We start from the raw sequence: 17,854 nt of genomic DNA on the forward strand, positions 1-17,854 counted from the left end.
TTCCCAAGATCAGAATATATCTATGAAAAAGACTGACATAATTCACTAAAGGGGTGCAATGATTTCAGGGTGTTGTAATTGCAAGATAACGTAAAACAGGGATTATAATGGGTAAAAAGCATCTAATGCTAACATATTTATAATGCATTCAGGACTATAGCATACTAAGTGCAGGCTGGAGAAGAGAGAATTAAGTGGTAGTTGGGGTGGAAAAATATGTATGGAAAGGGAGGCGAAGGTGGGAGGCGGTGGGAGTGGAAAAAGGAGGGAGGTAGGATGGAGATAAAAAGGATGGGGATTACGGAAAGAGAATTTATTGAGGGAGTGGGGGAGATGAGTTTACAGAAGAATAGCCTACTGGTGGTGGGGACAGATAGGTCTTCCGTGACGTGCCTAACTTCCCTTTTCTATGTAAATACATGCAATCTAACACCACATCACACTGGCCAGAAGGATGTAAACAGTTTGTTACACGTGCAACAGTAAGCAAAACCACTTTTAGCCTGTCAGTAAATTCAATTCTGGGATATTGCTGACAAATATTTATTACAAATATAAATAAATTAGAAAATTACATCTTTGAAACTAATAAATTTACAATGACAAAACTTTGCATAATTGGCACTAGTGCAAAACTTTCTACTCATTTCCATTCTTGGAATTAGTGTGTAAAGAAACTATTACAGCTATGAGTAATAACTTTCATTACCATTGAAGGTACAAATGTATAAGAGTATTAATATTCTAAACTTAATATGATGAACAATTACACCAGACTTAAAAAAAAAAAACTAACCTCTGGACCTGATAATGGCTCTGGCTCATGCTGCTGCTGCTGTGGCTGTTGCTGCTGCTGCTGTGTTGGTGGCTGCTGCTGCTGTTGCTGTTGTTGCTGCTGCTGCTGTTGCTGCTGCTGTTGCTGTTGCCTTTGCTGTTGAGGCTGTTGCTGATCGCCCATAGGGCCTGGCATGCCACCTTGTGGCATATTCCCCATACCAGGTGGTGGCATTCCCCACCCTGGAGGACCCATTGGGGGCCCAGGGGGCATCCCATGACCAGGGTAGCCATTCCACCCAGGGCCTGGACCAGGGCCAAAACCTGATAATTTAAAAATAATAATAATATAACAGCACACACCAAGTGAGTTTATACGATGAAGTGATTTCAAAATACCTAAAAGCTAGCCAGGAAATTCAGTGATTACTAAACTTTTGCTCATGAAGAATCAAAACTATTGTACTTTAATATGAAATGCATAATTAATTTCATAAAATAAATCATAAACAATACTTAATACAATTAACATACAATAAACTATTTTAAAACAGTATATTCTTAATGAAGCAAATAATGGATTTTAACATATGATATCAACTTTCCTGTTTCATTATTAGCATAGCATTAAAATACAAAAAGTTACGTTAAACTATACAAAAATAAGCAGTGAATCATAAAAGCCTATTGTAAGAGCAAGCATGCTAGACAAAAATTAAAACCATTGGCATGCATCAGCACATTCATGCATGTATATCACCACCACTCGCCCCATATAATTATGGTAGGAAATGCAGAATAAACCCAGTGAAGAATAGGTGCACCACAGGCACCCTCAGATAACACTGAACATCAGAGGCCCACACACCTCTCCAATCAATCTCTTCACAACCCACCAAGTAGATATGGCCAAATAAAAGATGATGTTTTCAAGAAGCAATATGACAAATTCCTGTATGAAGCCAGATGAGCCTTTACCACTGAGAGTAACAGCCTGACCGATCAAGTTATTACTAATAAAACTTGGCTTGTGGAGTAGAAAAACTCTACAGCAACTACTAGTAAACTACTGGTACTTACATAATAAATAACTAAATACATCAAGACTTGGCACATTTCCATTCACCTGATGCCACTATTCACCTAGCAATAAATAGGTACCCGGGAGTCAGGCAACTATTGTGGGGTGCATCCTGGGGAAGGTCTGTAGTTGGGTCTAGAGGGATCTCTGTAAGCTTAACTACCTTCTCTTCCCAACAACGGGAAACAACACTAGTTAAGTTCCCAAGTGTTATTATAGAGGCAAAGAGGTTATCAGCACAGATTTTAATTATATTTGAATTATTATCAGTTTGAAATGACAATCCTGGGGCAACGAGATCCCTGACAAATGAGAACCCTTAGGCTGCTCAACACTTTAAATGCAATATTTCCCATTTGATTTGTTAACTATTTTCATGTCCCCTTGCCACCACTAACCACCACTAAGTGGTTAATACCAGTGGTACCAGTAATGACTCTAGAAACAGAAATGTGAAGACGAACTTTCAATAAAAGACCAACAACTATAATTTCAGATTTTGATCTCATTGCCCCATTTAGTATAACAAGTAAACTGTTAATTCAATAATTACTCTAAATCCAAGCTACAACTAAAAAGCCAGCCAAAATGCTACACAGTTTTAACAAAGTTAATACAAACGCCCTTCTCTACTAACCACCCCAGCATACAGAAAGTGCAGTAATCTCTAAGTTACTAGATAACCTTTTGGTTTATGGTATATATGTTGGTCAAATTATGGAGCCTCAATATAAATATTTCTCATTTAAGCAGATATTTCTCATACTTCTCAAAAATGCTGAACTGTTAAATTTAAGTCGCCAATAGGTTAACTTTCCAACCACCAAAAATTATGACGCTTTGCAAACAGAAATCCTAATCAAGGGCCCAACACTATCGCCATATTTATCACTGACCTTCGGACAAATTAAGATATTATGGCACACGTTAATTAATAAGCAATGACCATAATCCCCTGCGTGGCATGCAACCTTGAAAAGACTTCTGCTTGCAAACACACCCTTACAATGCTACACCCATAAAACTATAATCATTATCTCACCCGAGCCAAACCCTGGGCCAAATCCTAAATGAGAGAGAAACAAAAAACATCAGACTTACAGAGTGCAGCTAAACACGTTAAGAATTTTGTGATAATAAACCAAATTCTCATTATTGCATTATAAATATTACAACCCAGAATTTTACCAAAATAGAGGGAGGTTATCATAATATTGGAAATACTCCCCCAATCTACACACAAAATGAAAGTAACACCATTTCAGTTCATCCTAGTGTTATTAAGTAGCCACAAGCAGACGGAGTCACAATAACGTGGCTGACCAAATGATGACCAAACTACAACTCAGAAGATGAAGCAGCGACGACATTTCGGTCTGTCCTGGATTATTATCAAGTCGAGTGAAAAGACAACTTGATGATGGTTCAGGATGGACCAAAACATCATCGCTTCTTGATCTTCCGAGTTTGGTTTGGTCATCAAGGGGGCCACAACTTCCAGGACAAACTGAAATGTTACCTATTTCATTTTATGTGGGTTGGGTTAAATGTTTTAGCCATGATATTATTAGTCTATATTAGATATATTGTACTGCAAACTGACATGGTTAAGGAAGATAATCTATCTTCATGTTTTCTCTTTACCCTAAATCTTTTAGTAATTTTTTCTAATCAACTTATTATCCTTAGCATTCAATAAACAATATTTAACAATGCTAACAAATTATGACAGCTTTCTATAAATCCATAATATTGCTAAAATAAATATAGTGCTTCTTAAAAAGGCATGAAAATAAATAAATACTTTCATGTAAAAACAAATATCCCTTTACAAGTCAATTTATGAATATTCCTAAAGCAACAATATTAATTTTACATCAAATCAATTAAATTCCTACATTGTGTACACCCTTTAGTAAATTAGCAATTCTAATGAACCAAGCGCATACTGAATACACCGAATATTTATCTGACAAGTCAACACTCAAACTTGTTTCCCAACCGTTAAAAACAATAACAAGAGTGTCTGCTTCACCAAACTGAAGAGATACAAAGCAACAAGGTATGGTACTGAACAGTGACCACATTTTCCCACTTCACATACCAGACTGAAGTGAGGTCACATGAATAATGAATCAAGTTATAACAAAGAGGGACAATGCAATTTAATACAAATTAGTTAGGATAAGGTGACCAGTCCTTGTCCACCTGCAGCAAAGAACCCTCTACCACTGACATTACTAAACAAAAAGGAACCCCAATAATGCCAACACCTCTTCAAACATAGTGACATGTTAAAATATTGATGTTTAGAGAGAAACATTTGAATAGAAATGTAAAATTAAACACCCAGGTTATGCTCTCTACCAAAATTACAAGAAAAATTTGATCTTCATATAAAAGGTGTTCAATTGAGCCTGTTTTCTTTTTGGCTCTCAGGAACATCTTTAGGCTATAGAATGATGGTACTACAGTAATCACCAAAAATAAAATGCACTATAGTATAAAAAAAAAAACACCCATGGCTGGTAAACCTTCAGGTAACCTAACCTGAACCACTAGAACATATCAGCAAACATTATCAAATATTTTCAAATTAATTTAAACAAAAAAATAGCATAGGTAAATGTAATACTGTATAGGCTATAATATGCTTGTTAAAGTAGGTGAAATTCCTTCAAAAATGTCCTAGTGTTAAGCAGAGATTAATAACTTCTTTTAAGATAGCCAAGGTTTTTGTTTGTGAAACTAGAAGTTTGAAAGAATGAAGGCAATGAGCGATTCTTCTTAACCAAGTACAATGTAATGATGAGAGAAAGCGAAAAAGAGGTTCTTCTGCCGTTACCTAGAAACTGAGATTGGTATGATATCTTATTACAGAATATATATAATGGGCTGATATGCATGATAAAGTAGAAATAGACCCCAAGAATTGCATGAAGCTGTAATTTTATCCAACAATAAATGACAGTGATTGTAGCTAAAATTTGAAAGACTTATTAATAAAAATCACTAATCACTTATCACACTTAATCACTTTAAATAAGGATATACATACATAAACATGAAACAAGCTAGGTGCTGAAATTGTATACAAATTGAATTAACTTTGTGCTTGGTGAGAAAAATATGCTTACATATGTAATATAAGAGCAGCAAGAGGAATATCTGAAAACTATGTTATCTCGTGTTGGTGCTATGTGAGATACGATTAAGCGGAGAATGGGTGATAGTATTACATAAGAAGCTAAAAAGTAACAAAATTAAATTGGAGTGCGAGAAAACTGGCAGTTTTAAGGTGTGGACTCCATGCCAGTGCTGCCTACATACTCTAATAGTTGATCTTATGTAAGTTGTATATAGCGACAATTAGTGCAACTGTGTTACCATAACTGTGGCTATGGTAAGCGAGATCCAGCTCTATAGGCCTGCCTCACAGTTATTGTACTCGATATACATTCATACCTCCTCAATCTACTGTACTATGATATACAGTACTACCCCCTTGAAGCTATGAATGGGTGTTGCTTCCAAGGCCTCTGGTTCAAACTTATTCACTCATTTACCACTCAAAACAAAAGTATTTTCTAAATTTCTCTGGTATATTGGTTTCCAATATTTAAATGTACCTGGTAACTTTCTTAAATACTAGTTGTAAGGATTAAATATAACCATAAACGACAGTTCAATTACACACCTGGTGGTCCTGGAGGTACACCGTACGGAGGTGGTCCCCCTGGTCCCCCAGGAAATGGCCCTCCAGGAGGCATACCAAATGGAGGCCCTCCTGGAGGTGGACCCATGCCAACACCTGGAGGCCCCCACTGGCCCTGTGGTCCCTGCCACCCACCGCCAGGTCCCTCATCGTCATCGTCTTTTTCACCATTTTCCTGGTTTGGTGGCCCGTTACTACCACCACCACCTGGGCCCTGGTTGCCGCCGCTATTGTTGTTACTGTTGTTACCTCCGCCACCGCCACCATGTGGAGGGCCACTGTTACCACCCTGACTAGGAGGCGTCACACCTGCTGCCTGAGCCATAGCTTCCACCTGTTCAAGTAAATCAAAGCAGACAAAAAATATAAATCACTAGAAAGTTAAATTTGTGTTTGGAAACACAAATCATTTGCATAAAAGCTGGTAGTAACTAAAATTGGCAAGTGATGATAGCCACACTGACCCAGGAATCAACATACTGTATGACCCAACTTTCAAGGGTTAAAATATAAGCCCTAAAAATTATGAAAATTAAATACAGTATACTATACATAACCACCAAAAATAAATATACTAAATCAACAACAATAGTTACAATAAACAAAGGCATTAATAAATCTCATGAAAAACAGTACATTAGCTTGTACTTTCAGCTATTTTTACTAATTTAACAAAAATTTTCTGGGTGCAATAAAGCCACTGGGCATATTATAAAGATTGTTATGTGGCTAGTTTACACTGTATTTTGAATTTAAGAAAAATTAAGATAAATTAAACATTTTTAACCAGCAAATAATTATTTGCTGGTTAAAAATGTTTAATTTATCTTAATTAGTAGGTGCATATCACAAAACTTTTACAGTGCTGTATAAACATTTAAATAAATTTTATTTTGAAATGTACCATATTCAGCTTATGGACTGAAATACACGAGTAGGAATATTAAGACAATCTGAAAAATTATCTGAAGATAAAAATAGTAATCAAATTATTGCCAGTTAATAAAAAATATTTTACTGTACATAACAAAGAATACTAACAATATAACAGAAAATGATTTTATTCATTACACAAAACCACATATATAAAATACCAAGGAGAGAGCATAATAATATAATACATATAGCATACCTCTTGCTGTGTTAGTATTTTTACACCGTCGCCCTCTGGCTTGGTCCACGTAGTTTCTCTGGTGCGTGCATTGTAGTAATACGATTTTCCCTCACCGGTTTTGGTTTCCACCCAAATCTCACCGCTTAGGTCCATGCCCCCTAGCGAGTTTTGTTGCTGATACAGTACGAGTAAAAACAAAAGCATTGATTATAGCAGATAACAGTATTGATAACCGCAGAATTGTTTAATGAAAGATAACGTTGAAACAAAAAAAAAAACTTAACTTGTCATAAATTGAGGAACTAAACTCACATTTTGGTTAGGCTGTTGGTTTGGTGGTCCACCTGGCCCTGGTGGTCCCATTGGCCCCCATGGACCTGGTGGTCCCATGGGCCCCATTGGACCCATAGGGCCCATTGGAGGCTACAACAAAAAGAAAAAGTATTTAGCTTTTAAAGTACACAAAATAATTACAATATCTATAAATACTGTATATAATTAACATGCATTGTGGTGATGAAACATGCATAAATCAAAATACTAACGCTTGCTTTCCAATGATGCTACACGTCACATTGGTATGTGTTTTGAATTTTTCAAAACACACTGTATTGAATTGACTCCTGCACACTTTCACAGAACAACACCCGCTGTGCTCCACTGCCTTGTATGAATAGATTTTCAACACTTTCCATTATTTATAATTTAAAAAATTTTAGTCACTTCCTAAGCTGATTCTACCTAAACGTATTCTCCATCATATGCATTGAGAAGCATATCTCGGGTCATTTTCTGGTATTGTATGCTGCATGAACATAATTACCAGTCCTAACTTTTACTGGATGGAAAGGTACCAACCTAGAGCAACAACAGGTGCAGTATAGCAAAAAAAAAAAAAAAAAAATTAGATATTAAAACTAACAATTATATAAATCCATTCCCTTATCTATTACAAACTACATAGCATCTGAAACTATACCCCCCCCAACACACACACACACACACACAGTCATTCCACTCCAGAGTAGTCATCTGCAGACAAAACACACATTCCCAGTATTAAACTGCTGCCACTGTGTTTAGTTCCCTGCTACATTATGTGTATTGTAAATGCTCAAGACTCCCTCCCTCCCTCTACCATCAATTTGAATATTACTTCAAAGCACTTGCTATATCAGTTAATTGTCATCATTCAACATAAACCATCTTAATCATGTGTGATTACATTTCATTCACCTGGGCACTAGGAGCCTCGAACACCTGACCTCCAGCACGTGAGAAGTTCTACCAACTGACTCATGGCTCAGTTGAAATGTTATTATCCATGGTATTGTGGTTGACAGCTTATGTAAATAATCATGTCATGTGATTTTTTTTTAATTTTTCCTTACTCCATCTGTTCTCAAACACTGAGATTGCAACCTAGATTGTCCACTTATTAGTTGTTAATTCATGATTTTTTCACTTTCTTGCTATACTAGTGATTCATAGTTCTACATTAATACAGCATTATAACTTGATTCAGCCTTAAACCTGCCTCTTCCTCTTCTTATTCTTCCTAATAATTTTTCTATACTAGCCCACTCCCTTCAATCAATCAAATTTGCTTCAACAAGCACCCTGTTACATACAATGTATTTAAATTAATCAACAGTTTGAACTTTTCTATTTATCCTAATTTCAAACAGTATCTTTCTTTCTACACCATTGTTAGAAGAGCACCTATTAAATCATCTATTAAAGACTATACTAATCTTGATGTTTCTTTATAAACACACAGTCAATACTATTTTTACGTTCATTTCAGAAGTCTTCACACACACACGTGAGACATACAATATTGTTGATTTTCTTAATCAGACTTGAATCATGTGTACAGTTCATAATTCAATGTACAATACTACCATATTTCTGTATTCTAATAAAATAAAAATATTAATAATTACAGTAATTGCACAATAAAAAGTAATTTACCATGCCTGGAGGGCCCATGGGGCCACCCATGCCTGGTGGTGGTGGAGGCATTGGTCCCCAGTTAGGATCAAATGGTGGTGGTGGACCGCGTGGGCCAAACCTTGGTCCACGTGGTCCAAATGGTGGAGGCCCCCTAAATCCTGGTGGTGGTGGTCTAAACCCTGGCCCTCCCCTACCCCTAAAGCGAGGGCCACCAGGGCCAGGTCCACCTGGTCCTCTTGGCCCCATCGGTCCCATTGGCCCCATTGGTCCCATAGGCCCCATTGGTCCGAAGCCTCTTCCTCTCCCTCTGAAAAGAGAAATTACAAACATAAAATTTTACTGACAAAATATTTTCCTTGCAAACCTATTATCAATTTTCCTTACTTTTTAAATATGTTTATGAAAAGCAAAACATTCAACATGGTCCGATGAAAAAACTATTCAAACCATGTGTTTTGATGGTCACATGCACACGTAAGTTTTTAAATGTTTAGCACCCTCAGTAGAGGGCCATCAGGTGTAATCCCAAGCCATCTCTGTATTTTACTGGATGCTCATGGGAAAATAAAGGGGATGGTGGAATAGTTTGAAGAACACTGAAAATATGGGGTTAATATAAAAATGTGTACATCGTGTACTAAAATAATGTTGATTATGTAAAAAAAAACTATTCTTTTATTGTAAAAAAAAAAATATTTGCTTTAGAAATTCAACCCTTTAGATGCTATATATAACTTATCCAATCATAAAAACTTCCCTCTGTACAGTGAGGGCAGATGTTCATCTCAAGACCTTTGAAATTGGAAATAAACATCCTGATACATGCTGTCATCTGCTGGTGACACCCACCAATCACTGGTACTTGTATGCCACCACCTTTCTCACTGTGGTGGCATACAAGTACCAAATTTCAAGACAGAAAATGGTTAAAGTTGATGTTACTGCCTAAAAAATAATATAATATAAATAATATAGTAATCACAAGCATATTTAGAGTATACCATCTTTACCATTCGTGTGATACAGAATACTGTACAAAAAATATGATCAAATAGCAGAACTATGCAATGGATGCCACTGACATACAATTGTCAATTTTCTGTGCAACTGAATGTCGTTGAGGATTATAATTTGCCAATCTGGGGGGGAAAATGTATTGTACATAAATTATACCAATTTCTGAATGGTGACAGCACAATGTTTATAAATTTCCAAGTTAATTCCAGGGTACACTTTAGAAAAATGCTAGAAATTTGCATTCCACACTAAAACAATACCCAGTACAGTACTTCTTTGGAGTACACATACCAGTCAGGTAGGAGTAGTTCACTTATGTGATACCTAACAGTGGCCAGCAGGCAAATTCTGCTCTCACATTACAGACCACAGTAATTCATTCGACAACCTGCAAACAAGATTTCTTAATTTAACACTTTCGCTGCCCGATGCCGCATATTCCGTCATGGAACCAAAATATGGAGTATGCCCGATGATGCAAATAGGCATTATTAATTTAAAAAAATTTAGAAATTTCATTTATTGTCTGAATACTATGGGACTTGTTTTAAAATGCGCTCCAACTTCTGCCCATTCTCTGTATACCCCCACATGGCATCCTGACCCCTCCGTGTGGGCACCCACCCACGCTGGAGGCTCACTGTTCTCGTGACCTCGCTCGTGACAGCTGCTGCCTCCCCTCGAGTCTAAAAAGTTTCTCCCATTCTGGTTATTTTATCTCAAGTATTTGTTGTTATCGGCTTTATAATCACTACAAAATGACTTCCAAATGGATACTGATCAAGAACAGAGCCAATCCACGACGAAAGCATTGAAAAACACGTATGAGGGAAAAGTTAGCGAGTTTTCGTCGAAAGTATAGAAAAGTGACACATACAGTATTCTTATATGCAAATTTCCCTTTACAGCATTCTATTGTGAACAATTTGATACCAAATTGAATGATGTAGCAAGAAAATTGAGATCAGAAAGCTGAAAAGAGAATAAACAGAGTGGTGAGCTCTCGGGCAATGCTACGGCTACCTTGCAGCGTGCTAAAGTATTGGAAAGAGAGGCTTGTATGTGCTTATATGCAAATATCCCTTTACAGTATTCTATTGTATAGAATAGCACAAAAATTGAGGTCAGAAAGCTGAAGAGAGTATGAACATTTGTAGGTTGTAGGTAGTGCACACTGCTCGGCCTACCTTAAGGTGCGCAGCGAGTAGCCCGCCGGGGTAACGAAAGTGTTAATCCAAAACAAGTCATGGAAAAGTGCTCATCTCTACCTACCACTACCGGTATATGAATAAACTTTAATAAACTATCAAATTAATAGAACTCTTAAAAAATATGTATAAACAATCCATATATGAACCTCCCTACTCAGAATCAGGCTCTATACCAGGTGTAGCCAAATCAAAGCTAATGAGCACATGTAACTTTTCTACAGTACATGTACTTAAAAGTATGCCTCACAGAAAATCTATAGTACTCATCAGCCATCTTTGTACACCATCCATGCGTCATACTGTACCGTACCGGTACTGAACATGACTTCAGACTCATCCCACTCAGGAATGTGTCATCATTGATCACAACTCAACAATGAAGTGTGACTTGAGAGAAATTGTGCAGACCTGGCAAACACACATTCCCTACATTACTAAGAACATAAATGCTATGTTGACTGTTCATTACTATAAAATGGCATTTAATTATTATTATTTAACCCTACAAAATGTTTTGAAAATAAATGGGATAAATTTCAAGACTGAAAATGGGTAAAGTTGATGTTACAGTACTGCCTAAAAAATAAACTAAAGTACCTGTAATAATGGCAAGTTGTGAACTGTAACTATGTTTATATATTTATTAATACAGCAACATATTTATTATATGAAACAAATGTTTCTAGCTACATTCTGCAAAAAAACTGGTGGTGGCACAACCAGTGCCACCACTAGTGTCAGTACCACGGGTGGTGGTACAGACACTATCCTTAACAGTAACTTCCTCTCCTTCAATCCACTTCCAAACAATGCCTATGGGTCCAAACCTCTTATCAGGACAAATTACCATTAACCCTGCCATACTCAGCTACTGACTTGCCAGATTATGATATTATTGAGATCTAAACCATGTTTTCTAAATCATGTTTTGAAAACTAATGTTGACACCCAACCAATAAATCTGAAAAAAAAAAAAGAACTGACTGTTTCGGTCTGTCCCTGGACCACTACCAAATCATGATAATGGTCCAGGACAAACCAAAATGTCGTCACTTTTGTTTTCAGATTCGTAGGTTGGGTGTCTTAATTTTCAGCCACATTATTGTGACTTACTGTCTGCACTGATATTGATGATGCTCCAGATGGCATTATCAATAGTACTTTACTGAATAGCTAGCAAATTCACAAATGCTGTACCAGGTGACACCCTATTCATTTTATATAGGATGAGACAAATTTATAATTATGCTTGCAGAGCATTACCATTCCTATACCTTAACTTTGTAAACAAATATAAACCAGCATCATTAACATCATAGAGTATATCTATTATGTGCTAGAATGCATGGTTGTTGAATAGGCCTATAATGAGAAGATTTCAGTGGCTCGCCTCCCTGTTAATAAACGCATACAAGCTTATTAAAACTCTTCCGACCAATAATAAGTCACATGTTTCTCTGGCTACAAATGATTGTCCATATGCAGCCACTAAACCCTTGATGCATTTTGATACTCCGCTGCAAGGGCTGTGGAATGTGGACTTCTTATCTCTGAAGAAGACAAGTTCGCATTCCATGTGATGGGATGAACTGCCACCTATCTAAAATATCGGTGGATGTGCAATTGACAACTGTTATACTTACCTATACCTTGCAGTTCCCATAAATGACCCAGGATACCTCTCTTCTCTCAGGAAGAGATTCTGGGAGAGATCCAAGTCCCTGCGAGTCCTTGTTGGCGAGATTAATGAGACACTCGCTATAATGTTTTACATAAGCCTTTATAATGCTCAGTAACTGACTACAATGCATTACATCTCATTGTACAAAGACAACTTGTGAATCCCTACAAAACAAGGCTATATGTATCATTTTGGGAGCTACATCCACACGAGTAGTCAACTTGAGGCCAGAGTCAATCCTCACATTTAGAGGCCAATTTTATGTCCAACAGTTTTTGGAATGAAGATTTTGAGTAGACCTTAGTACATCACATTACACACCGATATCAGATGTGTTATGCTTCACACAATATACAGAAAGTTTAATTAGGTTTTTTTTTTACACTATAGTAGTCCTTTTTATCAATGTATTAAATACCAGTACCTAAGATTCTAACTTCAGGAATTTTAAAATTTTAGGTATCCTACTTAAGATTTATACCAACAGCAACAAGAACTTTTACTAAATTTAGGTGCTTTTCTTGCAGAATCCGAGTCAGGAACTATTAACAATTGCAAATTATAATCATTATTCTTAAAGCTTGAATCATGGCAATTGGGCAATTGAACAAAGGAAACTGGAAAACATTGTTTAAACTGGTATTAATGGTAGCTATCCCGTGTAATCTAACAGTATATAAAAGAGGTGTTGAGAAAATGAGCAGCAATTCCAATTGAACCATTCTGTTACCGACACATGTGCTTAGGAGCACAAACTAATCAGAGGCAAGGACTCCAAAATTTTGTCTATAAATACTGTAAAGATATTTTGTAAAGATATTATTACCTAATTATTTCAATATCTCCGATTTTTTCTCTCTTTTTTTTTGCAGTAATAATATTCAATGGTGTGCAGTGTGCTATATTTATATAATAAAATGTGTGAACCAACTGTACAACTAAGTTGGTATGGTGAGTCAAGACAGTAACTTATGTTGCCACACGGTCAGCTGACGCTCCCACCCTCACTCACCAACATTCCATCTCCCACTATACTGTTTGTGCTGTGTTTACACTATATACACACATTATATACAAGTATCTACATGTTTTATTCACCATAATTTTATAACTAAGCTGGTATGGTGTTCAAACAACATAGAGGCCACAAAAAAATGCATGACAAGTGATAGCAGCTACCAGATGGCACCACCACCCTCGCCAAAATGGCTCCTCCCAACATACTCCTTTTGCTGTTATTACACACGTTACAAGTGACAGCAGCTACCAGATGGTACCACCACCCTCACCAAAATGGCTCCTCCCAACATACTCCTTTTGCTGTTATTACACACGTTGTACATAAGTATCTACATTCGTGTTCGCCATAGCAAACCACTAAGCTGGTATGATATGTCCAGACAATAACAGGTGGCCACACAAAGTCAGCAGACGATGCTACCTCCCTCCCTCAGCATTATTCCTCCCACCAATTAGTGCACAGCACTAATTATCACCACAATCCTGCTATTATCAGAATCCTGGTCATTTTTATCACAGTCAGGGGGTCTTCTGTAATACTAGCATTGCTAAATAATAGCAGTTACACAAATATATTTTGACATTTTTAGGCGATGCTGTGGTCACAAGATGAACAGCAGTGCTGTTCTCATGCTGAGTGTGCCAGCCTTAGTTGCTCACTCAGTACTGAGGCGCTCTCACTTAAGAATGTTGCCCACAATTTTTTTTTTTAAATGGCACCTCTTTACTAGAGCCCTGAGGAAGCTGATGGGAACCTCGTGTAGCCGCAGGACATTTAAATCATGCGCAGGACCCTCAATCGCCTATTTGTGACGTGTGCCATTCTAGGACAGTTGCTCCTAACTCCTAAGTATGTATTGCACAGCATAAGAGTTAATAACCAATTTAAATATTATTTATGCCTCTAACTTCAGTACTGTAATGTTAAACCAACAAATTATTCTAAAGGACTAAGTTCAGGAAAGAGTAGCAAAGACAGATGAGGTACAGTTTTATCTATGCATTTTTAACTGAACGTAGGATTGGTTCATGGATAAGTTTCGTACATTTTAGGTTCTGTAAACGTTATCCATTTCAGACACCCACACTAGTGTTTATTTTCACTTCCTAGACCTATAGCCAAACAGCACAACACAACACTCCACACGCCTTTAACCAATGCAGTCAAATGTGTAGCTGCAGCAGGCTTAGGGTTAATATGATTTTTTCCATTAACTCGATATTGTCATTGCAGCTAGATGGACCAGCCAGACTCACGGATAATGCCCAACTCAATATGAATGAGTGAATAAATGACAAACTTGTCTAACATAAAAATGCTACAAAACATAACATTAATTTGATTTTAAGTTGACACTCCTCGGTCAAAACATCTAACACTTATATATTTTAATGACTAATGTTTTTGATACTGGACAAATAATGGTCAACTATATTAACAAACCTTAGGTTAGGTAAGGATCCTAGACATTAGGTTTACATTTAATTATTAACAATATTGTACATTGTCACAATCAAAGTAATTAAGTGTATAAAAGGTTGAAAGATATTTAATAGGAAGACCTGAGCACATACCAGTACACTGACCTGCATTCAAAATGGGGACAATCAAACAGACGACGTGTGCAAACAAATAGATCATGCACATGCATCAATACTAAAACCTAATAAAGCTCTTCCAAAAAATGTTCCATATATTCATAACATCACACAGCATACCAGTACCTGTTAGCCATTCCATGTCAGTTCACCCAGATTTTGGGTACATTTTCTCTCACATCTGTAGTTAAAATGGTTCCAAGATATGTGACCTCGAATTTTGCAGTCAATTTTTCATGGTCATGCCTTATTTCAAGACAATGTATCTTGGCTCCTATGGCAATTACAGTTTATTCAAATGCTATTTTTAAGGTATTGAGCAGCTATCAAACCTATGCATACTTTAAATCAGGGTTCAAATAAAAATGTTTACTTTAAATACTGTATACCATTTGGAAAGGTTATTTGAAACCAACCTGGATTATTTTCAAATCAGGGTTCAAATAAAAATGTTTACTTTAAATACTGTATAACATTTGGAAAGGTTATTTGAAACCAACCTGGATTATTTTCAAACTCAAAGCATTTATTGGTATAAATGTGTACAGTAATGTATATTAGTATATAATAATTTATCTGATATTTTCTTCGTTTAGGAGCTCCATTCATTTGGATGGACCTAACCTTAGCTGAAACCATTGATCTCAAGTACAGCATACTGCTGGTATATCCAAACTTTGAAGAGCCATAACTCTGGATCACTGAACACATACCAGTAAGTAAGGCAAACCTATTTCTCTCATTAATTTCTTATTTTTTACCTTAACATTATTTGACATGCAAATCAGCAAATCACCCCCCACTTCACTGGAATGAATTTTTTGACTGCTGCCTCCCTTACAGCCATGCCAGTCACCTAATTTTTTGACTGCTGCCTCCCTTACAGCCATGTCAGTCACCTAATTTTTTGACTGCTGCCTCCCTTACAGCCATGCCAGTCACCTAATTTTTTTGACTGCTGCCTCCCTTACAGCCATGCCAGTCACCTGCCTGACGAACCGGAAATGGTGACAAAAACCACCTGGGTGAACTGACATGGACTGACCCTGTTACACTAATGACTCTCTGCAAGTATAATATGGAATATGCACCATGCATCACACTAAACTGTACAAGATCAACTCTCGCTCATAGCGAGGCATGCCAGCACCTATATAAAACAAGTCAAGCCTAACTCATATATGGTACTTGTACCTTGTCAGTGATTTTTAGAAGACAGAGACATTGGAATTAAATAAGCAACAACAGAAAACTCAATGTTAGGGAAGACTAACTCAAGATGAGCTTTGCAATTGGAAACAAAGAACACAAACTCTTGAGGATGTTGAAGTTATTCTAATTTGAACCTGAAATTGCTGTGCCTCTTGTCGAGAAAATTGTTTCTCTAGGACTGAGATTAGGCTTGGAATTGGATGGTGTCGATGTGGAGTTGGAGGAGGAACACAGCAATGAACTGACCACTGAAGAACTCCTTGCCGTTCGCAAGGACCAGCAAGAAGAGACAGCCAAGGAAATTTCATTAGCAGTAGGGCATGTTCCTTAAGTGTTGAAACGTAAGGAAAAAAAAAAACAATTGTCTATAGACAGATTCTTAGGGGAAAATGCACAGCAAGCCACTACACTAAGCACTAAGCCACAGCTTAGTGGTAAGCCTGCAAAACTTAGGTGTGTGTGTACCCCAGAAATGTCATCCCTGCCTCATGTTATAATAAAAGGGGACTCCCAAACACTAATACCTCTCCTCCCCACTGTATTCCGTACACCAGCCAGTCCTCAATAAAAGTAAGGTATAGTACAAAATGAGTAATTTACTGTATTCTGTATAAAATGTATTTTAGGTTAATATTTTTGGGTGTGTGGAATAGATTAAATTAATACACATTTATGGGAAAATTTGATATGGTGTACGAATATTCAGTTTATAACCCATCTCTTGGAAAGAATCATTCATGTTCACATGTGCAATGTACATGTGAATATATATGCATGTACAGTGGAACCGTGGTTCTACTAACTAGGACCTGCCTCACAAACACCAAATAACCCATTATATAGATGCGTGCATGCCTTCTTAAAACACCTATCACAGTAAACTGAGCTATTAAAGGATTCGACTTCATTCTCTCTATAACTTCTGAACCAACCACATTTCACCTGAAAGGCAAACTTCTAGCAGAAAATACACCAACGTAGAATTCCTTGATTAAAAAAAATCAAGCAGAATAAAGTATTAAAATCGACATATATGAGTATGAGGACTGGCGGCGTCCCCTTGCTCAAGGATGCTGGCTACGGGCTCATCACACTACTCCATACCACCGTTCACAATCCAACCACTGGCAAGCTTTACTCATCCATGGCACGGCTATCAAGCTCTAAACACTAGACAAACAAATTAAAACATACAAGATATCCCATCCCCCCCCCCCACACACACACACACACATCCCGATCCCGGTAACTTTAAAACAATCATTACGAAGTTACGTCTCACCTGAAGCCTCCTCTTCCTCCTCGCATAGACATGGGCGGTCCTGAACCCCCATCGTTATCTCCATCTGTATTTACAGTCTCTCCTGGAGCTGAATTGATCTTTTCTGGGCCTTCTACGTCTTCCGACATTTTGTTGTGTAGTGTGTGATGGCGTCCAGTGGGAGCTGCTGCCGCCCGGCCGCCTCCAGTCTTG

The 17,854-nt window shown here is 37.2% G+C and overlaps 1 protein-coding gene across 15 annotated transcripts in view; it reads right to left on the reverse strand.

Annotated features, from left to right (window-relative positions):
* LOC123764339 (transcription elongation regulator 1) overlaps positions 1–17,854 on the reverse strand; it is a 55,311-nt gene extending 37,457 nt beyond the window's left edge. For 5 of the 15 annotated variants that reach the window (XM_045751965.2, XM_045751971.2, XM_045751969.2 and 2 more), the window contains exons 1-7: positions 17,663–17,848; positions 8,659–8,947; positions 6,997–7,107; positions 6,703–6,864; positions 5,553–5,904; positions 2,898–2,921; positions 797–1,098 (exon numbers count right to left, since the gene is read on the reverse strand). In XM_045751965.2, the coding sequence (XP_045607921.1) occupies positions 797–1,098; positions 2,898–2,921; positions 5,553–5,904; positions 6,703–6,864; positions 6,997–7,107; positions 8,659–8,947; positions 17,663–17,790 (1,368 nt within the window). In that variant the 5' untranslated portion in view covers positions 17,791–17,848. Of the gene's footprint in view, positions 1–796; positions 1,099–2,897; positions 2,922–5,552; positions 5,905–6,702; positions 6,865–6,996; positions 7,108–8,658; positions 8,948–17,662 lie in introns of all 15 variants that reach the window. The other 10 variants (XM_045751970.2, XM_045751976.2, XM_045751975.2 and 7 more) reach the window with 5 other exon arrangements.

The sequence above is a fragment of the Procambarus clarkii genome, chromosome 82 (assembly GCF_040958095.1).
Source record: "Procambarus clarkii isolate CNS0578487 chromosome 82, FALCON_Pclarkii_2.0, whole genome shotgun sequence".
Taxonomy (NCBI): Eukaryota; Metazoa; Arthropoda; class Malacostraca; order Decapoda; family Cambaridae; genus Procambarus; species Procambarus clarkii.